This window comes from Gossypium hirsutum, chromosome D10 (genome assembly GCF_007990345.1).
Source record: "Gossypium hirsutum isolate 1008001.06 chromosome D10, Gossypium_hirsutum_v2.1, whole genome shotgun sequence".
In the NCBI taxonomy this organism is placed as follows: domain Eukaryota; kingdom Viridiplantae; phylum Streptophyta; class Magnoliopsida; order Malvales; family Malvaceae; genus Gossypium; species Gossypium hirsutum.
In genome coordinates this window covers 61,645,118-61,668,679 of record NC_053446.1, presented here as the reverse complement: position 1 = coordinate 61,668,679, position 23,562 = coordinate 61,645,118, and the positions used below count along the sequence as shown (strand labels likewise).

General features: G+C 33.5%; 3 protein-coding genes across 8 annotated transcripts; 2 read left to right on the top strand and 1 right to left on the bottom strand.

Moving 5' to 3' along the window:
- Window positions 1-1,212: 1,212 nt before the first annotated feature.
- LOC107930664 (probable RNA-binding protein ARP1) lies at window positions 1,213-4,151 on the top strand. 3 transcript variants are annotated; one of them, XM_016862365.2, is made up of 6 exons: window positions 1,213-1,683; window positions 1,782-1,923; window positions 2,049-2,175; window positions 2,278-2,320; window positions 2,993-3,254; window positions 3,937-4,151. In XM_016862365.2, exons 1-6 carry the CDS (start codon window positions 1,501-1,503, stop codon window positions 3,954-3,956), a joined length of 777 nt encoding a protein of 258 aa, XP_016717854.1. In that variant the 5' UTR covers window positions 1,213-1,500; the 3' UTR covers window positions 3,957-4,151. The 3 variants fall into 3 exon arrangements, with proteins under 3 accessions (XP_016717854.1, XP_016717853.1, XP_016717852.1); XM_016862364.2 differs by having other exon boundaries at window positions 1,264-1,683; window positions 3,963-4,151; XM_016862363.2 differs by having other exon boundaries at window positions 1,264-1,683; window positions 3,957-4,151.
- A 9,162-nt stretch (window positions 4,152-13,313) lies between these two features.
- Window positions 13,314-15,775, bottom strand: LOC107934194 (elongation factor 1-alpha-like). Of its 2 annotated transcripts, XM_041101890.1 has the most exons (3): window positions 15,630-15,775; window positions 14,495-14,978; window positions 13,314-14,387 (listed from the first exon to the last, which is right to left on the bottom strand). In XM_041101890.1, the coding sequence occupies exons 2-3, from the start codon at window positions 14,954-14,956 to the stop codon at window positions 13,500-13,502; spliced, it is 1,350 nt and encodes a 449-aa protein (XP_040957824.1). In that variant the 5' UTR covers window positions 14,957-14,978; window positions 15,630-15,775; the 3' UTR covers window positions 13,314-13,499.
- A 5,275-nt stretch (window positions 15,776-21,050) lies between these two features.
- On the top strand, window positions 21,051-23,250 carry LOC121222551 (protein FLX-like 2). Of its 3 annotated transcripts, none has more exons than XM_041103539.1 (3): window positions 21,051-21,451; window positions 22,084-22,340; window positions 22,877-23,250. In XM_041103539.1, the coding sequence occupies exons 2-3, from the start codon at window positions 22,089-22,091 to the stop codon at window positions 22,979-22,981; spliced, it is 357 nt and encodes a 118-aa protein (XP_040959473.1). In that variant the 5' UTR covers window positions 21,051-21,451; window positions 22,084-22,088; the 3' UTR covers window positions 22,982-23,250. The 3 variants fall into 3 exon arrangements, with proteins under 3 accessions (XP_040959473.1, XP_040959474.1, XP_040959475.1); XM_041103540.1 differs by having other exon boundaries at window positions 21,118-21,451; window positions 22,084-22,325; XM_041103541.1 differs by lacking the exon at window positions 22,877-23,250 and adding an exon at window positions 22,684-22,792 and having other exon boundaries at window positions 21,120-21,451.
- The last annotated feature ends 312 nt before the right edge of the window (window positions 23,251-23,562 follow it).

The following is a 23,562-nucleotide window of genomic DNA, read 5'->3' as shown; positions in this document are numbered from 1 at the left end:
TTCCAACTTTTTTTTTCTCAATACAATATTAGGGATAGATGATAAGTATCACACGATTTAAATCTGTATTAAACAACTGATTGAGAATAACTTTAATCATTGTTCTATACAAGTCGTAGAACTATTATTGCAATTTCTTTGAATATATAATTTGGAAATTATATAATCATACATAATATATCAAAATATTTATAATTTGGTGAAAATAAAATAAAATAAAATCCCCTATAATCACGCCTTTAATATCGATACAATGTTTCATTTCCCCATGTCTTATAAAAATACATTTTTAAATATTGTATATATACACAACATTTTAAATTTATTTTTAAAATGAAAAAATAAAATAAACAGTAATTACCCATTTATAAATATGAATAAAATTAGATAAAAATTTATATATAAATAATTAATTTTTTAAAATTATAAAAAAAGGACATTTTAATTTATTTTTAGTAAAAAATGTTTATTTGGACCGGTTTATTTTTGTTTAGACCGACGTGCATGCAGATTCGATAAACCTGCGTGGAGAGAGGATCTAAATCCATCGTTCAAAACGACATTTCCTTAGGACTTCACGTTGCGTACCTCAAAATTCAGTTAAATTTGTGGGTCCCTTTCCGTTTTGTTCGACGGCTTTTAGCTGTCTCTTTAGTTTTTCTATATGTTTTCTGCCTCTTTCCTTCTACGCTCCGGCCTTACCACCTCTTCACGCGCTTCTATTTTTTTTTCCTTTTAATTGAAATATTGTTATTTTGAGGAAAAATAAAATACTTCAACTATTATAAAACAAAAAAAAAAATTTAGATAGCATACTAAAAAATATTTAAATTAATTTTATAATAATATAATAAATTTTAGAAACTATTATTCGGGTTTCTAAATATATCGTTATAAGGAAGATGATTATAAAAACTATTTAAATCTCGAACTAATTTCGCCAACGAGACTTTGTCATCGTTGGCAAAGGCTGGACCTTTGGATTCTTTGAACTCAGATTCAAGTTCATTATGTGCAACTGTTAAACGTATCGTATTGAATAGTGAATTGAACAAATCATGAGGTGTAATATGATGATTACTAATCTCGTCCTTTAATCATATGGTTAAAAGTTCGATTCCTATTCATGAGAATAGAGTACATTTTATGATCAGTAAACAACTCGAGATAAGTTCGATATATACCCTAATATGGGATTTGGTTAAGTGGATTAGAAAAGATTTGTGTATAAATGTATGATCACGTCGATAATGTAGTTATAAGCACAAGTCTATCTGTCTTGCTTATCTGTCTCCTTTTTTAATTTTCTTTCATTTCTTTATTTCCTTCCCTCCCACTCTTCCTCCTCCTTATATTCTTCCTTTCCCTCCCTATTTCCTTCTTGGGTTCCTCTCGGTTTTTTCCTTTTTCTTCTATCTATCCAAACCCAAACACCTCTTTTTTCGCAAAATTTTCTAAGTTTTAGCCATTTAGAAAAAAAGCTTTTTGTTGTTGAAGGCCATGACTATGAGTAACAATATTGGGCAATTTGGTGACACAACTTTAACCAAAGTTTTCGTTGGAGGGTTAGCTTGGGAAACTCCCAGAGAAGCCATGAGAGAGCACTTTGAGAAGTATGGTGAGATCCTTGAAGCTGTGATTATTTCTGATAAAGTCACTGGCAGATCCAAGGGTTATGGATTCGTAAGTTCCTTTTCACTTAAATGGACCTGGTTTCACCTGATTCGTTTCTAGAACTTAATTTGTTTTCTTTTTTTTTTCTTTTTTTGGTATTTTTTAAGGTTACGTTTAAGGAAGCTGAAGCTGCTAAGAAAGCTTGTGAGGATGCTAACCCTATCATAAACGGCCGCCGAGCTAACTGCAACCTCGCCTCACTCGGCGCTCGCCGCCCGAGGTCCGCCTCCACTGCTCCTCCACAACAAGGTATTTGTGTGTAATAATAATAGATTATCAAATATTATTAATAACATAAACTCTGGACGGTGGGTGATGGCATTTTTGTGAATATAAGCATCATGGGGGTCTAATTTTGATCAATGAAATTGAAGGATCAAACGTTGGACCGAGGGCCACATCGGCTGCACCTGCCAATCATGTGCAGTGGTATTACCCAGCAGTGGGGACACCTGCGTCACCCTTTCATCATCAGCATCATCAGGCCGTTCCCTTCTATGGGTATATACTCCCCTTTAATTTCATTAGTTTTAATTGAAGTTGCATGGTAGTAAATGGTAGACTTTGCCTTATCTTATAATTGTCTCTTGACACTTGGTTCAGCTACTCTCCCACCTACATTCCCACAGATATGAGCTACAATCATGTAAGTGGTTTTTCTTTCCTGTGTAGATTGTAGTCAATGCTACAACTCCATGTGATTTTCAATGTTTTTTCAAATTGGACTGGTGGTTTTTCTTTCCTGTGTAGATTGTAGTCAATGCTACAACTCCATGTGATTTTCAATGTTTTTTCAAATTGGACTGGTGGTTGATTGGTCATATCATCAGTTCTTTGATTTATTTCATTTAATTGATTCGATTAAAAATTAAAAATTTTATCTGTATCAATTTTTGGATTAATTGGTTTAAAATTCTTTGCTAGGCGGATATTTTGACAATTCTCAATTCATCTGATCAATTCGATTCAGATAACATTATTGATTTTCCAATTAGATCTGTCGTTGTTGGTAGAATTTTGTAGTTCGAGCCAAACTTTTAGTCTTTAAATTTGATAATTAGATCTATTTTAGGTTTTAAACTTAACAAATGTAAAAATTTAATGGGATGATATAATCTCGGAGTATTAAGTCATTAAATCTTATTAAAACCTACATGTAGAAATCAAAATAAATTTAGTTATCAAATTAAAGTATTAAAGTGAATAAAAAAACATGTACTAAAATAAATTTAGTTATCAACTTAGGAACTAAATGTTATATTAATTTTTTTTTTAAATTAAAGTGTCTAAAATTCTAGTGTATATGATGGTGCAACAGAAGCTGAGCTACAGTGGAGGATCCTACATGAATGGACATTTCTCTCAAGTGTATCCAGCAGGGCAGGCTGTCGTAGGTGCAAATACATTGATGCCAATGTACCCGTTCTATCATTACCATCAATCACAAACGATGGGATTACCAGCAGCAGCCACCCACATCTACCCATCAACAACAGCTGGGCCCATCACCACCATCCCTGCTGCCGCCGCCGCTGCTGCTATCATCACTAAACCTGCTGCAGCAATGGCTCCAAATTCAGGTAAACAACAAATCCTTTGAGACTTCATGGTGTTGATTCACATGGTAACATGCTTACCGTCACCTTCACAAAAAAATCTATAATAAGTTTTATGTCTAAATGGTCTAATGAAATGAATCATGGTGTCACGTGATCCCCTGTTTGAGATTTTGGGGGGTGGGGGGATTTGGGTCCACTGCCAACTGGCTATTCCAGGAAACCATGTGCTGGGGGTTGGGATTCAGCAAGTTTAATATTGAACTCTGTTGAGGGAGGTTGGTCTTTAATCCTCAATAGAAAGTATTGTTTCATTTGGAGGTTTTGTCTCTCATTTAAGGGAGTGTATTGGTCAATGGTTGGTGTAAATACGACTTGTAAAGTCACGGAAAGTGTCAGTATCGTTAGAAATATTAATTATACAAGTTTAAGGTCTTATAAGGCTTTGATTAATGATTTGATCTCTTGTATAGCTAATATTTCTAATAATTTTGACACTTTTCTCGTTAACTTGCCGATTACATCTACTACAGCCATTCCGGATCAACTTCCCCTAAACAAATCTCTTAAAATGTTTCAGTTTTATTTTTTTATATGATTAGAGAAATAAGTTTGTGATTAGGACATAAATTTCTGGTTTGTCATTTTGCTTTTATATTTTCTTTATTACTATTAAATAATAGAAAAACTGATAATAAAAAGACAGTTTGCTTGGCTGTGGAATAGGTACAGTTGGCAGAGGTGAAAGCTTGAAGAAGGTTGGCTAAAGGGGGGGACTTAATTAGTTGGCAAAAAATAACAAATTGGGAAGTTGGAAAAGCTGCTCAGACCAACATCATATTATCTGATCTGTAATTTCCAATGTATATTTTTTTTATGAAACCAGAAAATTATTGTTTAATTAATATTTATTCTTAACTAGATGTTTCATAGCATTTTTTCATTATCTTTTATCTACATCTAAGCTGGTCTTATGGACTTTTAGGAAGAGAAAGACAAAAAAAGAAGAAAAAAAAAAGCTCTTTGTAACAAAGTGTAGGTGAATTTTAATTATTTGTTATCTAGTGGATTAAGAGTCAACCATCAAACCATGTTTTAATATGATGAGATTGTTTTAAGTTTTTCAAGGGAAAGAATAGGGATTTGTCTAGGATGGAACATATCTTAAATTTAAAATTTGATTTTAAATTCGTTTTTAATGTTTAATTTGGTGTTTGTGTTTTTTCTCTCTGAACTTAATATTTGTGTATGGTTTTAATGTTCAATTCAGCATGACAATGAATATTTTGACACAAATGTTCTAGTAAAAGATCATATACTTAATTGAGACAAAAAAATTTAGATACTAAATTAAACATTAAAGCCAAATTCATGTAGTTAATTAGGGGAGGGGGAAATTCAAGTATCAAATTGAAAAAATTAGGCATCAACTTGAACATTGAAGTCAAATTTAGCTACCAAATTTGAAAAAAAAAACTCAAGCACCAAATTGAATATTGAAGTCAAAATTAATCTAATTAATAATCATTCTCATCCATAAAATTAGCATTACTATTTAGCTTTTTTTTTTCATTACGATAGGTTAAAAAGTGGATTAGGTAATTGCTATAATGACAAAAGACTTACGTTGATATCAAATATTCTGATCACAAGATACATAGTTCAAAAGAATGCACAACAAAAAAATAAGGCTCCTCGGTCTCTTGGGGATCTTCCCCCTTCTTCAATAAAGCAGCGAAAACTTTCGTCTTATGGTAAGAAGCCATTCTAAATACAAAAGCAAATGAGAAAAATAACAATGAAGCTCCAAAGAGAATTAAGAGGCACAAAGAAAAGAAGAGATACATATCTTGTAATCACCAGCTAAAGTTGTCATCATGGATTCGATCAACAAATGTTGAATGTCAATACCCAAATATTGGGTTAAAGTACGGTAGGCTTCTACCTCCACCTTCGACTTTGACATTGATGGGGTCCCTAGATATATGTGCTCCTTCTATGGGTACTATTATAGATTCTTAGGATTGATTTTAGAGTTTTAATTTATTCTTTTCTTTATTTAAACTCTAGACTCGTATATAAACACACTAACTCAATAGATGGAATACAATGAATTTTCTCTCCATTATTTCTCTTTTTTTTTTTCCATTTCTGATAACATGGTATCAAAGCCTCTTGGTTCAATTTAGTGAGTTCATGTTTGTTATTTTTTAACGCGAACTGTTAGAGTATTTTTGGATGAGTTTTTCAAAGTGCTCCTTTAGGTACACTACTGACACAAGCGCCATCAGATCTACGATCGAACTGTAGTTCTCGACATCAACAAGGTCACACGTGAGCATAACGTACCTCCAGAGTATTCAGATTCTTGAAAACCATTACTTTTTCAGGTACCTCATTAGCGCGGTTACTTTTAACATTTCAACCTATCAACTCTTAATACGTGTCTAAAAATTTTCAATCAATTATAATTCTTTGTAATTAATTAATTTCCTTTTTTATTTTGTATTAATTAAAAATAAATTAAAAGAACCTCATCTTCTTCATTTCTTCTTCTCTAGTTTCAACCAAAAATCAATAACAAGAAACTCTACCTGGGTATTGAAAAGATAATATCCTCTCTCTTTTTTTCTTCAAACACAAAATTCCTTTTGAAAAAATTACAAAAAATGAAAAGTGGGTACTAAGAAAAAGAAAAATGAGATTGTTAGGGTTGATGAAGAAGAAGAAGATAACAAAAATGAGAGAAAAGAAACAAGAGAAATGAAAGAGAAACAGAATCCAATAACAACCTCAATATTGGCATGCCTTTCTTTCTTTTTCATTCAACTTGAAACGGAAACTAACTAATAACCTTCATGGCCATTACAGTAACTGGCAAAAGAACTAAAGCAATGTTCGCACCGTTTAATTAAATGGCTAAACAAATTGTTTCACTAAAACAAAAAACCCACTGTTTTGTAACCTTAAAATCCCCCCTTAAAACACAACGTATTAAACAGTGGAACAACGACTATAACAAATTTTCAAATAATAACAAAATTACAAAAGTTTCCATATCAATTACCTCATTCCCCAAAATATCATTGTCCTCAAGGATCAAAGGTGGGAAACCTCTGCTGAAATTTCGGGCACGATTCCCATGTAGAAACCTCAAGTAAGGTATTGGTCCATTCAATGAAGACTTCAATACTGGTTTGATTTCCTTTTCAAACCATCCTTTTGTTAGTGATTTGAATTGGTTCTTTGGCTAAGGCTCTATCAATGCCTACCAAGAGAAGATGCTTCTGGCGAGAAACTTTCCTAATTTGTTTTTTCAACTGTGACACATGAAGTGTGGGATGGATGCAAGACCCTAGTGGAAGCTTCAGTTGATAAGCCACCTACCCAACTTTAACTTCAATCACAAAAGGTCCAAAGAATTTGGAAACCAGCTTCTGATTCAAAATCCTTCTAACTGTAGTATTCCTGTAAGGTTGAAGCTTCAAGTAGACATAGTCTCCCATTTGAAAAGACATATCACTCCTCTTTCTGTCTGCACATTACTTCATTCGGTCTTGTGCCCTCAAATGAAATTGAAGAAGCTCTCTTACAACCTCTCTTTGCTTCAAGCTTCTATCAACCTTATCCACAGTAGACAATTCAGCTAAATAAGGCAAGTGGTGCGGTGGACTTTGGCCATATAAGGTACCATACGAGGTAGTCTGGATTGCTGAATGGAAAGTAGTGTTGTACCACCACTAAGCCAAGAGCAACCACATGGCCCAATCCTTTGGCCCCTCACCACACATGGCTTAAGTATCTTCTAAGAAACCATTAGATTCTAGATGATAGGTTGTTGAAAGATGTAGCTTAATCCCTAGCTTCTTGAACAATTCTTTCTAGAATTGGCTAACAAACACTTTATCTTGATCAGAAACAATGATTTCTAAGGCCACATCTAGTTTGTAGGTGCCATTCAAGTATTTTTGGGCTACTGACATAGATATAAAGGGATGTGATAGAGCAAGGAAATGTCCACATTTGGTTAGTTTGTCAACAACTAGAATGGTGTCCTTACCTTTCGAGCTAAGTAGTCCTTTGATGAAATCCATACTCATTATTGCCCATGCTTGTTGGGGAATAGGCAATGGTTGGAATAACCCAGGAGATAGAATAAGTCATTCCTCAAATCACCAAGAGCCCTAATCACCAACTTCCCCTTTCTTTAAGGACTCTACCATCCCATGAGTACTTGGGATGCAAGAAGGCTTGCTGTTGTATATTAGAACATATCTTTTGGAGCTTGGGATCCATCAACCAAGAATCTTGGGCCCTGCTCCAGAGGTCAGAAGTGACTGTGCTCCCTGTCAATTGTAACAGTTGAGTTGTCTGGTTTTGAGGCCTACTTGAAAGAGCATCAAACACCACATTTAGTGTTCATTTCCTGTATGTGACCACAAAGTCATACCCCAGCATCTTAGCAACCCACATTTGTTGGTAAGAGGTAATGTCTTGTTGTTCATTCAAAAAATTGAGGCTTTGGTGTTCAGTCTAGATCTAAACCTCCTCCAAAGCACGTATGGGTGCCACTTGTTCACTGCCAAGAGTACTGCCAACATTTCTTTGTCATAAATAGAAAGGGCCTCATGTTTAAGCCCTAGAGCCTTGCTGAAAAAGGCCAAAAGCCTCCCTTTCTAGTGTAATACAACTCCCACACCATGAGTTGTAACACCCATCCCTTGACTCGATTGTCAAGTCTGAGTTACGGGATGCTACAACTATTGCCGAAGCAACTATCGACGAAAAAATTAAAAATCAACCATTCAAACATATAAACATTTCAAAATTTCAGTCATTATATGATCAGTAGACTTTCCCAAGACTCAAACGAACATATGAAAACTTAATTGTTAATCCATACATGGAATAGGACCCAATTGCAAAATTTTAAAACAAGTACCAATACCCCTTAAAAGGTATCGATACCAAATTTAGTTTTGATATTTGGAAAATTCATCCTTAAATCAACAAGTATCGATACTTGAATCATGGTATTGATACTCATTTACAAGTATCGATACCAAATTTTAGTATCGATATTATTTTGTGATTCTGTTTCTTTTGTAAAAACTAATCAAGCCATAGTGTATCGATACCCTTGTAAAGTATCGGTACCTTGATGTAGAGTATTGGTACTTTAGTCCCATATCAATATCGTTTTGCATTCTATTTGTTTGAAAACTAAATAAAAAATGCTCAGTATCGATACTGTTAACAGGGTATCAATACGTTAAAGCCAACGTGTCAAAAAAATCTCATTTTGGTGCCCATTTCATGCTCAAAACAATTCAAGCACAATTGGTACTTAAAATCACATAACAACCCTGCACTAAGCCAATTCAACGCCCACACCAAACATCCATGTTACCATTTCCAAATACAACCAAACCATAATTCACTTCTATAAGCTTAAACATTAACAATTTCATATTCAAGTATCAACCATGGTCCAAATCATTATTATCCAAAACATATCAACAACTTACTTAAACATCCATGCTTTCAGGTCATTCAAACTAACATTCATTCATGCCAGTTCCAAGCTCAAATAATACTTTTTCACATTCAAATGAGCCATCCAACAAGACACACATATAAGTCTATTATATTGCCAAATCACAATTATGCAAATATGGACATTAGCTTTCCAAAATTCAAACATTAAACAAGGTTTCAACCAAACCATCCATACACAAGATATGACATATATATAAGTACCTAAGTACATGCCACGATATCGAGTTTAAAATGAGTAAAAGTCTACCGAGTTGATAGAGGGATAGTGTGATTTTCGAGTTGATCCGGCTGACGAGTTTCGCAAATAGACAATCTACAGAAATGGAAAATAACTAGGTAAGCATTTCAAATGCTTAGTAAGTTCATAGGTGTTAAAACGATAGCTTACCTCAATTTACAATTAATCGCAATAAACTAAATAACATGACACAATATACCTGACATAGCATATTGATCTGCTGTAATTTAATATGGCAAATTAGGCTTTCCCAGTATACTTAAATGTTTATTCTCAAGCAAAGTAGCCTCATGAGAAAAAAATTATAATGAGAAATTACAACAATCATTTTGAAAGAAAGAAAATTGTTGATGAAGAAAGGAATTAATGAGCCAATGATGTAAGGATTTTCCGTGCAAAAAAGAAATTATATCAATCATTTGAATATCGAGCTAGCAATTAAAAATTTGTAGCTGAAGGAACGGGAATCCAACAAGTTTCATCCATGGAGTCTTTTCGACTATTCCTATCGTCTTTCAATGGCGATGCAACATAAACAGAGGTAATGTCTATCAGTCATTTGACAGTACTTGATTTTATACAAGAGTCTGAAATACTTTTTATAACAAAATTGCAGCTTCAGTTATGTTCTTAAGCTGTTCATAAATCATCAACAAAAGATTAAAAAAAAAAAGAACCTTAATGTTAGGACTTTTATGGCATTGGCTAGCAAGATAGTTTGGCATGGGAGTCGCAACATGGAAAACTAACATGCCTTGCTAAGGCAAGCATTGGTAGAAAGTTTGATATGTTATGTGCTGCAACACATTTGGTCTGATTTCTTGGTGAATTTTGAAGTGAAGGGGTCTTGTTTTTGGTTCTTGGGGGTTTGATTGGCTTATTAAAAGGAGCTAATGATGCCTCCATACTAACCCCAATCTCCACATATGAAGCTTCAATGCTAGAGTCATTTGATGAGTTGATGTTCAAACTTTTATATGCATGATTGCTGTAATTTATACTTCTGTTGTTGCTGGCTGTTATTTCCACTGTCTTTACAGCTGCTGAGCTTGTATGTTCTAAGCTTGTTCCTTTTGTCGCTTGTTGCTGCTGCTTTTGGTTCAGGTTTCTGTTGCTAGTAGGTTCGGCTAGTGTGCTTCGGATATGTATTTGGTCTATACTTGGCCATATTTTAATCAATCTGTTTACATCTAAAAGAACCCAAAATCAAAAGCTTAAACTATGTAATATAAGCTCTAAAAAAACTATGTCATATTGAAAACAAATATATACTAAAAACTATTTGGGGAAGGACAACAATTAACCAAGTTAAGATGGTATGAAAAAAATATCATGCGAACAATAATGATTCACCACGCCCCTTTCTTCATATTTTTGGGATCCTAAACAAAACAATAAAATGAGGTTTTAAGTTCTTAAAAGTTTGAGGAAAAAATTTTTGGGCCCATTAAAAATTGATAATTTTTTTTTATTTGACTTCTAAAAGTTAAAGAAAAAAATTTAGGCCCTTTAAAAACTGAAAAATAATATTTTGAACCCCTTTCAGCCTTGAGCCTTGGACGACCGTACCTCCAGACGACCCTCAAGGCCGGGCCTGTAATTCATCAGGTGAAAGATAATAATTTACTTGCATTTCAAAGTGTTAGATATAAATGTGAAAAAAAAGGAAAATTAAAAATTGAAAGAATAATATGCAATAGAATTGATATTTAAAATAAGTTTGAATCTAAACCCTATACCAATTTTAGGAGTTAAAAATTTCAGCAAAATATGATTTAATGATATGAAAAAAAAAAGAGATGAAGAGTACTTGGCATCCTAATTTTATATAATTCATAGTAATATTATTTAGTGCTTACAAACAAATCATGATTCACTTGTGAAGATTCAACAATCCCTATGGGTTTTTTCTGGAAAAAGATTTGGATTTGAACTTTTTCTTTTTTTTATGTTAATTGGTGAAGAAGACAAAATATGAAAGTATTATTGATTTCTAGTTATAGAAGTGTTTATTGATAGTGTTATCATTTTAATTTTCTAAAATTGACAAATTCAACTTTATGATCATGGTGTTGTACCCAACAAAAGTTATTCACCGTGAAAATGTTTATTGGATTATTATGTGATAGTGACAATAATTCTTATAGTGAAAATGGTTTATATTATCTTTAGATTTGAACTCATCATAGTTCTAATGTAGGAAGGTGTATATACTTTGACATAACTAAATGTATTCTGTAACTGGTTGCATTAAAAAAATTGTTCTTGGGTATACCACAAATTGTGTAGCAAAACTTCGGTAATCAATACAACATTTGTCCCTCCTACATAATGGGGCCAATATCTTAAGCTTCTTATTCGAGTAAGATTAGAAATGCATGGTCATGCTCAAATGAGTCGATATAAGAAATCAGACTCATTTTATTACCTTTGCCTATTCAAGATTCAAGAAATAAAAGATTAAACTATACAAATAAGATTGTTCCATGACTTGTGTTCTATTTAAATATCATGAACAAAAATATATATTGCACTATAATATCATCGTAGAAAGATTATGTCGAACCATGAATTTCTGCAACTCATCTTTTTTATCTCCATCTCATAATCTCAAACTCAAGCTATTTCTTATATTGCTTTTTTTTCCCAGCATAAAAGGCATAGAGTAAATATCACTGATTCTAACTTTTAAAATGGATTCTTTTATTTACTGTGGAGTAAATGGTGTAATGAAGATTAATGAAGATGAGACATTAACCCATAAGGGAAGTTGATTTGGGTTTTCTTGATTTTTTTTTTCAAGATTTGGATTTGAACCAAATATTGAAATTGGTTTTACATGTAGATTTCAAATCAATATCCTTAACGTCATCATCTATCTAATAATCATGGAAGAAGTCGTACAAAGATGAAAGTTCTTCTATCAACCCATGAAGAAAAAAAGATATCAAAAGCAAAATTCAAAAGCCACGATGATATTAGTTTCATGTTACCAAAATTTTTAAAAATTCAAAGGTTAATATGAAAAATTTATCAAGTTAAAAGAGCTAATTAATATATATAGAACCTCGACGAATTATTTCGAGATCACAAATTATTGGGTATAGTTAGAGGTGCTCATGTTCCGGGCGGCCCGGCCCAGCTCGACGGCCCGCCCGAAATATGGGAGGGTTTGGGTAAAAATATAGGCCCGAAATATGGGCTTGGGCAAAAAAATGAGGCCCGATTAAAAAATGGACCGGGCCTCGGGCATCACTTTTTTGGCCCGGGCCCGGCCCGGCCCGGCCTGAATATAATAAATATTTTTAATTTTTTAATTTTTTTAATTTTAAAATACTTTTTTTAAAATTTTTTTAATTTTAAAATATTTTTAATTTAAAATACATTTTTAATTTTTTTAATTTTAAAATATTTTTAAAATAATTTTTTAAAATTTTTAAAATAAATTTTTGGTATTTATTTAAAAAACGGGCCGGGCCCGGGCTTATGAATTTTTTCCTGGGCCGGGCATGGGCAAAATTCTAGGCCCATATTTCGGGCCGGGCCCGGGCCTAGGACCCAGGCTGAAATTTTTTCTGGACCCGGCCCATGAGCAGCTCTAGGTATAGTAGAAATATTGGAATATGTTCTAGAGTTAATGTGAAATTCTGGGCTATCTTGGATGGTTTGGATATAGCATGGAGGAGAGGTATAAAGCAACTGATGATGGAGAGTGACAACTTAGTTGCAATGAATACAATTAGTGGTCAATTCGAGGTTAGGTTGAATTTGGTGCGAATCATAGAGAACACTAGCAAGGAATTGACATATAAAGGTATCATATACTCCATGGTCAGCGAATACAATTGCAGACTCTATGGCAGCTTTAAGTAGGAACGATCCTATTGGTTTGAAAATTTATGAGTTTCTTCTAAAAACGAATTGCTATGAAAGTGTTACAAGAAAACATTGGGGGCTATTAAAAGATTAATCGTGACTAATTGTATTTAGATTCTTTATTTATGAAAAATAATAATAATAAATTCAAACCTAAAAATATTAACAATTAACTTTCAAAATAACAAGGGGCAAAATTTTTTTATTATTTACTCAACTACCCATTTATCCTCATCATTAATGTTTCCTGCAAATCCATGGTGAATAACCATCTATGATGATGAAACACCAAGCGCTTTGAAATCGGTAAGAACAGCCATTTATGAAGATGAATTTTTCTTTTTAAGGATTGTTTTTCTATCACTAAAAGAAGCGAAACAAAAGCTCTGAGGCTAAAGAAGGATGGGTTCTGATAGAAGCTTGAAGTCCACTCATTTTCTTATCTGTAGTGAAACATCAGTTGCAAGTTAACTCTCAAGTAAAAACTTCAACACACAACCATGTTGTCTGAAAATCTCATCGTCTAAAAAGCAAAAACCAAATACTCAAGGAATTAATTACGGATCTCACAAAACAAAAACTGACTAAACCAAAGTTCACTTGCCACCCTTCTTGGCGGCAGACTTGGTCACCTTGGCTCCAGATGGGTCCTTCTTCTCCACACTCTTGATCACACCAACAGCAACAGTCTGTCTCATGTCCCTAACGGCAAAACGTCCAAGTGGAGGGTACGCGGAGAAGGTTTCGACAACCATGGGCTTGGTCGGAACCATCTTAATCATACCAGCATCACCATTCTTCAAGAACTTAGGCTCCTTCTCAAGCTCCTTACCAGATCGCCTGTCAATCTTGGTCAAGAGCTCTGCAAACTTGACAGCAATATGGGAGGTGTGGCAATCTAGGACCGGTGCATAGCCATTTCCAATCTGCCCTGGGTGGTTCATGATGATAACTTGGGAGGTGAAGTTGGCTGCCTCCTTGGCAGGATCATCCTTGGAGTTGGAGGCAACAAATCCACGCTTGAGATCCTTGACAGCAACATTCTTCACGTTGAACCCAACATTGTCACCAGGAAGAGCCTCTTGAAGAGCTTCATGATGCATCTCAACAGACTTAACTTCAGTGGTCAATCCAGAAGGTCCGAATGTAACAACCATTCCAGGCTTAAGGGTACCGGTTTCAACACGACCCACAGGGACAGTTCCAATACCACCGATCTTGTAGACATCCTGAAGTGGGAGACGGAGGGGCTTGTCAGAGGGTCTCTTGGGCTCATTGATCTGGTCAAGAGCCTCAAGGAGGGTTGGACCCTTGTACCAATCGAGGTTGGTGGACCTCTCAATCATGTTGTCACCCTCAAAACCAGAGATGGGGACGAATGGAATCTTCTCAGGGTTGTAACCAACCTTCTTCAGGTAGGAAGAAACTTCCTTAACAATTTCATCATACCTTGCCTTTGAGTACTTGGGGGTTGTGGCATCCATCTATACAGAATTAACAGAATAATTTGCAACAAAACCAATCAAATTATAACTAAGCTGAAAATCAAATTATAAAACATCATATTTGGGAAAATGAAGCAAAATTCAACCTTGTTGCAGCAGCAAATCATTTGCTTGACACCAAGAGTGAAGGCAAGGAGAGCATGCTCACGGGTCTGCCCATCCTTGGAAATACCAGCTTCAAAACCTCCAGTTGTGGAGTCAATGATAAGGACAGCACAGTCAGCTTGAGAAGTACCCGTAATCATATTCTTAATGAAGTCGCGATGTCCAGGAGCATCAATGACAGTGCAGTAGTACTTGGTTGTCTCAAACTTCCACAAGGCAATATCAATGGTGATACCACGCTCACGCTCAGCCTTCAACTTATCAAGCACCCAGGCATACTTGAATGACCTTTTGTTCATCTCAGCAGCTTCCTTCTCGAACCTCTCAATCACACGCTTGTCAATACCTCCAAGCTTGTAGATCAAGTGACCCGTTGTGGTTGACTTCCCAGAGTCGACATGGCCAATGACAACAATGTTGATGTGAACCTTCTCCTTACCCATAGCAACTTTTTAGCAGAAAAAACTGCATCGGGAGAGAGTAAAAGTATTAAATAAAAGCAAACGAAAATAGTTCATAAACGTATCAAGCTTCATTGGCATATCACAAAAATTCAACAGGAATTAATAGTGATACATTATCTTTTCAAAAATGAAATCACCAAAACCATAATTAGGCCTATTTTCGTTTATATCCATTTTCAAAATCTATTTTCGAACAGTATTAAAATTACATTTGTACTGAGACAAGTTTATCATATATTCTGAATAGCAAATAAATGCCCAGAAATTTTTCGTTTTTTCTTAATCAGAACCATTATTTAGCGGAAAATGACTTACAGAAAAACAAATAATTTTTAGGAAAAACTTCTATAAAAACAATGGTCTTTCTCAAAGTACTAAAAATAAACATTGATATACTTATCCAAAACATGTTAGATTTGAAGACTCAAATCATTGCAATGCTCTTGCTTTCATATGGTGACATCTGAATATCTAAAATCAATAAAATGGAAATGTATAGGGTGACATTGAAATAACAAGAGATGCATGAAACATAAACTGAAAAATAGCTATGCCTAAACAATAAATCATTCTCATAGTAACAATAATCATATTGAAAAGAATAATGGAATGTATTAGCATGACTACAGAAGAAGCTTAGATAAAATCGAACCTTAAATTTTGAAGAACGGAGAAATCGGCAGAGAAGAGAGAGTGAGATGTCTAAAGATGAGAAAAAATAAAGACAAACATTTCTTTCATAATATAAACCTAGACGACCCTTAGGGTTTTCCGCTCTGCCGTTGGATTAGATTCTTCCTTTCCTTTTGCCAAACCTAACGAATTTAGACCGTCGGATTTCGCTTCAAGGATGGATGGGAAAGAGAAGTTGGATTCTGATGGGCGGCTGACTGCTTTTAAGTTTAGGGTAAAGTACAAAAATAGTCACTTTTATTTGACTCATATTACATTTTAGTCACTTATGTTTGAAATGTTACGTTTTAGTCACTTATGTTATTGTTTTGTTACGAAATGGTCACTCTACCGTTAAACTCTGTTACCTCCCTAATGGTAGTCTTACGTGGCTGTCCAAATGTGTTTTAAATGCCAACTTGGATGTCCAGTTGTTGGGATGAAAATAGATTCTTAATTAAATAAAGTTAATTTGGACTGCCACATAGGGCATCCAAATTGGCATTTAAAACCTATTTGGACTGCCACATAGGACCACTATTAGGGAGTTAATGGAGCTTAACAGTAGAGTGACCACTTCGTAACAAAACGATAACGTAAGTGACTAAAGTATAACATTTCAAACATAAATGACTAAAATATAATCTGAGTCAAACAAAAGTGACTATTTTTGAATTTACCCTTAAGTTTAACGGTCAACATCTTCAACCCTACTTATTTCTTAAAAAGGGTAAATATACTTTTTGGCACCTAAAATTGACTTTAATGTTCAAATTAGTATCTTTTTTTTTTTCAAATTGGTAACTAAGTTAGGCTTGCTTAACATATTTTAATCCCTTTTTGTAACCCATTAAAAGTTTAAATTTTGAGGATAGTCTCTACACTTATTGATTTTTGTGAATTTAGTTTCTCTATTTTTATTTTCTCAAAATTGATCCCTCTATTTTTTGATTTGCTCATTTTTAATCCCTCCATTAACCTTTTCAATTAACACTGTTAAAAAATTAGGAACAATCATAAATTTAACCCCTCAATCTTTACATATTTTATCAATTTAACCCCTACTCTTTTTATTTTTCTTTAATTATTAAAAATAAAAAATGTATGGGGTGTTTGGTAAATAGGGTTTTGGGTCTTTTTTAGCTAATTTGAGCACAAATTGAGGATTGAGTAGCCAAACCCTCTAATTATAGTATTTGGTGAATGGAGGTTTGCAAGAGTTTATTGAGCTAAAACCTTCAAAACAAAAAATATTGGTATCAGCAACTTTTTTCACAGCTGATTAGAAATGAGATATGAAATGACGTATCTATTTCTTGAAAACTTATGTACTCTTAATTTATTTTCAATTTACTTGTGTAAAATTATTTCTTATGTAACTTTATATTAATTGAAATATGCTACTTGACAAATTTATTTAGAGTGTGACATAATTATCACTAATTACATACTAAGAACATGACATAATTATCACTGAGAATATAGTTTACAATTATATTGATACACCATTAATATTTATCAATTTCCACAAGGTTAATATTTGTAAATAAAGAACTTAAGAAATTTATTTATCTAAATTTTAATTCATTAGTAACAATGTTTTGTTTCAATAATTTCACCCAATAAAGACTAAAGTATTACAAACAAATAAATACTTAACAATAAAATGTGTTATATCCTTATTTGTCATTTTACACATATCAGCTTTTAGCTATAGCTAAGTTTTACCAAGCAATTTTAGATAAATAGTTAATAGAATCAGTTGGTCAAATCAACCACTACAATCAACAATCAACCAATTATCAAACAGAGGCTATAAATTTTCCGATATGTGCCAAGAAATTAAAAATAGAAAAGAAAAACTTACTATTAATTATTACCATTAGAGATTTTAACTTGTAATTCTCATTTAGTGACAATAAGTATTGTGCATATTAAGTAATTTACATTATAAACCATTGAACTTAACTCAACTTTTAAATAGATCATTAATTTTTGATTTAATCAAATTACATCATTTAATTTTAATTATTTGTCACAGAAATAACTTAATCTACGTTCTTACTTTCGTGTTTAGTTTTGCATATAAAATGTGAACCGATAAGGGAGGCGGTGGAAATTTGAGAAAGAAAAGAAAAGACTTGTTTTACAAATACGCAAGAGTGAGAAAGTTGATGAATCAAACAATCTTTTGTTTCCAAAACATTTTTATTGAAAATAATGCTCTAATTTTTACATATTTTTATCTTCATTTTTCAAAAATTTCAAAATTCATCTAAAATAAATTTAATTGCGAGTGAAATTGCTAATTTCAAGCATGCAAAATGATGATAAAAACATTTTATATATATATATATATCATATATAACAAAATCAAAGTTTTAGAGTAAAAATGAAAATTTGCAATCTAGACCATTTCTCCAATTTAAATGTGTCACCAATAAAATTTTCACACCTCGACAATTAAATTTCCTTTACACTTATAGTTAATATACCATAATTGCTCTAAATAGATATTCATATATTTTCACATCTACAAAATACATTTTTAAATAAATATTGTTGATAGAGAGTTTCAAGTGCCACTAACCATGTCCTAATCTTGGTTTAATATCAATTTGGTCATTGGTTCATTTGCTACATAAAGTTTTATACATTTATTTAATTAAGTCTTACTTATGCAACCACTTTACAATTACTCCCTGTACTATAATTAATAACTTTCTCGATTTAATTACTTAATAGATAAATATTATAATTTTGTTATATTCCTCCATCACTTGGACACGTGTCAGTTGGGTAGTTGGTATTGACCTCCCTTTTGACTCCATTGAAGATAATGTCTTGGGTGACCTGTCTTCCTGATCAGATAAATGATATCCTTTCGTTGTTGGGACCACCCGTTAGATAAGCCCTCTCACTCTCTGATGACGAGATAAGCACTCGCTTCTTAGGCACCTACTTTTTAGGTGTGAATACACTCTCAAGGCAATGAGAGGCACACTTGACCATAACAACCTTTATTGATCAAATAAATAATAGAATGGGTCCCACCATGAATATCCTTTACGCATTCTATAGGATAAAGCATTTACCCTATCATGTCACGCTAGTGGACAAGAGGACCTCTTCTATAAATACCTTTTTAGTGATGAAGAAGATATCACTTTTCAACTCTATTGTTACGATGAGCAATTATCCTCTCCTTTATTAATCAACTTGTCTTTTTTTTTTACTTTCCGACTCTCCGCATCTTTAGGTGAATCGGTTTTCATAGGTCCACCACTTACTCTTCCCAACCTCCTTCCTACTATCCTTTATTGTTGTACTTTGTATCAACAATTGGTGTGGTGAGCATGGACCTTACAACCGCTTCTTCTCAAAATGATGCTACTTTCAACCCCCTTAAAGCCCGCCAACTCCTTTACTCCAGCGACCTCTACTCCAGCGACTGGCAACAACCCCGCTAACACTGAGCTCTGTTCAAACTAAACCTCTCTTCCCACCACCCAAACAATAACTCATCCCACTATCGACTCCCTTGAAGTTCTCATCCAGTTTATGACCTCTCTTAATGTTCCTCTACCCACTCTTTTGGTTAACCCCGCCACTACCGATCCACTAGTCGCCCCAGGCACTCCACCCTCTTTTAGAACTCCTTCTCAAGATCCTAAGGACTAACTATTGTGACAGATTCTCTCCTATTTGGTGACTCCTCCCACTCAACCTATTGTCACTGCTGTAAATGCTAACCAAGCCTCCTAACAACAACAAGCCTTTGGCCTTAAACACTAAGTCACTGAGATGCAGGAAAAGATGCGTCTCATGAAGGAATAACTCCTGGCCTAGAAGCATCAATTTCAAGAGCAACAAGAGCGCTAACACTTGTTATATCTGTAGAATGCTCATAATGAGCAACTGATTATAGAGTTATGAGCAACGAAAAATGATGTTGAGGACGCCGACTTACCCTTTTTTTCCATCTGGAAACTTTGGCTCAGTCTACTGTTCGTAGGAACCAGAAGGACAATAATGATGATAAGGCTATGGAGGAAGTTCAACTTATTAACTATCCAAATTAAGGGGCCCATAACAAAGTAGCTTCCATTGATGAGCAAATAGAAGCCTCCAAGTTAGAGTTGTTGCAAAAAGTCAACGGTTCCAAGTCTGATGAAGCTTTGTGGAGTTATTCCAACGAGTCGTTGGCTCCATTAGTTTTGACTTCCAACATCTCTGCTTCTTTCAAATTCCCCAAGTTATCTCACAATGAGGTGGGTGATCTGAAGGACCATATTTCCCATTACAATAACCACATGAATATCCTTGGGGTTTCTGATGATGTTAAGTGTAAAGCATTCTCCATGACTCTCTCTAACACCGTTCGACGATAATTTCAAAATGGTTAATTTGATGTACTATTGGTCTAATTACCATTCTAAACATTCCTATGATTTAAATCTAACTCTTTACAATTTCAACACAAACCCCACTACTTTAGTTGCTCTTACAATATGGTATATAAGCTTTAAGTTCTAAATTCTTAACCTTAACAAATTAACACATCTAATTAATGAATATTAAGTAACTAATGAACCACAAAACCAACACATTTCTCACTCTAAAAAATCTCTCAATTTAGCTTTATTAGAATAACTCGGTTCAAGAAATTTGGCCAAAACTAAACTTCCTGAAAAGTTAGGGAATTACACATTGAACCTTGGTTAGTAATTATATAGATTGAACAATTGAAAAAAAAAAGATAGTTGATTAACTAGATTAGATGTAATTTGAGTTCTAGGTTCATAAATTTGATCGAGAAACTAAAAAGTTTTCATTACTTTAGTTTAGTGAAATCTTTATAATTTGCTTAGTTTATTTTTAATAGTAATTATATTTTTTTATTGATCTAAATTAGATAAAATTGAATAGTTGATACTTAGAACCTCAAGACTATATAAATAAAACCCTTCTTAGCACAAAGAGAGGGCAGTTGAAACTAATGGACAAAACCTCTACAAAATCTCCCAACAACCTAATATCCACTAATGGCTCTCGACACCAACAAAATTTGAACCACTTCTAAGCCCTCTTAATTGGATCTCAAATAAAAAATCTCAAGTCTCACTTAGTTTGGAATTATTAAAAAAGATAATATTTAAATAAAGGGTTGATATAATTTTTTGCCCTTAAACTTGACAATTAAGTCTATTTTAATCACTGAACTTGATTTAAAAAAATAAGTGATAAATGTGTCACAACTCAAAATGCACATTATTGAATATTGATAAAATCAAAATTTAAGGACCAAAATAAACTTAATTATCAAACTCAAATAGCAAAATTAATTAATATATATACCAAAATAGAATAAGGTTAAAAAATGAAAATTCCCAATTATCTCGAGACCTCTCTTTTCTTTCTCCCAAGCTTTGGAGAGTTGTTTAGTAAAAAAGAACTCCTTGCTATGCCCTTACGACATATCTGAATCATTTAGGATCCGTTCTTCTTTGCATTTTAAATGGACTTTTGCGTTAAAAAGTCCTTTTCTCTTAAAAGGAACGAAGAATGGCCTCTATTTTCTCAAAAAATTCACCATCTAAAACGTGATTTTCTCCAGATGGAGAAGCTGAAAATTTCACCATCTAAAAAGCTTGACGTGCTTTTGGCTGATAAATGACCAAATTAACCTGTCTTCTCTCCCTTGGAAAAACGTTATTTCCTCTGCTGTGAAAGTTCTATACCCATTTTTTTTCACATTTTCGCTGTGAAAGCTTCTTCCTATTCTTTGTTCCTCTTCCGCAGGTGAGTTCGTTTTCTTCTTCTTCTCTTTAATTATTAATTATGCTTTGTTTTTATTTACTTTTTAATTCTGGCTTTTGTGCCTCTTTTTCTTTACTGCTTTGTGCCTCTACTGCTGCTTTGCTCTGCCTCTTTTATTTTGTGCCTCTTTTGCTCGCTTTGTAACTCTTCCAAACTATTTTAGTTGATAAAATAGAAGAAATATAGACTAAATCAAAATTCGTATCCAAATTCCATATCGTTGCTGAACTTTCTGTATCTTTTGTATTTAAAAGTTCTGATGATGTTCTTTTTAATTGTTTCTAGGGTTTAGCTTTACTATAAGAAACATTACTAATTACTCGAATTCAAGCTCTCCAATCTATTGTTGATATTTCGATACCGAAAATTAATTATATAAATGATCATAAAATCACATTCGATGGTTGGATTTGCAATGAATCTCCGAATATTTAACAATTATTGTTATTTTTGAATGAATGAAACGTACTTTCTTTCTTATGCACGAAAATTGTTGTATTTTTTGGATTTTTTTTTATTTTAGTAGGAAAAAAGTATGATTAATTCAGTTAAGTGATATTGCCATTAGACAGATAGCTCTTTGTAGTTGCTTATCTAAATGTTGCCACCTCCAGAAATCATGGAACAAAAGCTTGCTACACAACATGTGGAAATGCAGAGACTTGGTACAGAAAACCAGAGAACTGCTGCTACCAATGGAACATTGAGACAGGAACTTGCTGCTGCACAGCATGAGTTGCAGATCTTGCATGCTCAGATAGGAGCTGTAACATCTGAAAGAGAACAACAAATGACGAGCCTTACGGATAAAATAGCTAAGATGGAAGCAGAACTGCAAGCAGCTGAGCCTGTTAAGGTAGAGTTGCAGCAGGTACACTCTGATGCTCAGAATTCGGTGTTCTCTTTATGTTATAAGCTGGACATTGTTATAATAGATTGTTCTTTCAATTTTAAAACTGTATGAGCAAAATGAAATGAACTAGGATACTGCAAATGAGTAATCACTTTGATAATAAGTATTATTTAATGAAATCTTCTACATATTCCTTAAAGTTTTTGTCATTGAGTTTAAGTGGATTATAGGTTCAATTGTATTTATTGTTCTAGAGGCTACACTAGGTATCAACTTTAGCACGATGACTTGTTTAATTATTGGTTATATTCTTATTTCTTTTAATGCTTGCATGCTCTTGATTACCAATGCTTGCCCCTAGAGTGTTGTATTCTTTGCTTTATCTGGTGATGGGGCTACTAATCAAGGGCAGTTGTTTGAGGCTTTGAACATCTCTGCACTTTGAAATCTGCCTGCAATTTTGGTCTGCGAGAATATCATTGTGAGCAATTTGAATTGGAATGAAATTTTATTGGTCTATTAAATTTTTGTGGACTTATTATTTCATGTAACAGATGGTATGGGGACGGCTGAGTGGAGAGCCGCAAAGAGTCCTGCTTACTACAAACGTGGGATTATGCTCCTGGTTTAAAGGTGAGACTTGGTTGGCTGAGAGATAAATAGTGGTTGTATTTGTTGTTCTTTAGTATTATTATTATGATATTAAGTAAATGAGGATTATGTATGTGATGTTGAAGTGACTATGACCAGTAGATGTCGTAAGAGTGATAGTGGATGGTAAAAACTGTGATAATTGTGATTTTGGGCCATGTGAGATGCTTCTGCTTGTTTTATATTGTTGTTTTGTTCTCTTATCCTTTTATTTAAAAAACTAAACGTTTGAATGAAGTTTCAGAAAAGCAGAATCTCAAGGGATTTTTCCTGCTTATACGATCGATTCTTAATATTTAAGGCTCAACTCACCTCTCACAATATAAGTTGATTTTTTTGATAAAAATAGAATTTGAAAATATCTCAGCGTGTCTTGAGGCTCAACTCACCTCTCGCAATATGAGTTGATTTTTGACAAACAAAATTAAAATTACCTCAGCGTCTTGAGGCTCAACTCACTTCTCGTAATATGAGTTGATTTTTTTTGAAACATAAATTAAAAAACAAAAATTGAAAATACCTCAGCGTGTCCTGAGGCTCACTCACCTCTCGCAATATGAGTTGAAATTAAAACACAAAAATTGAAAAT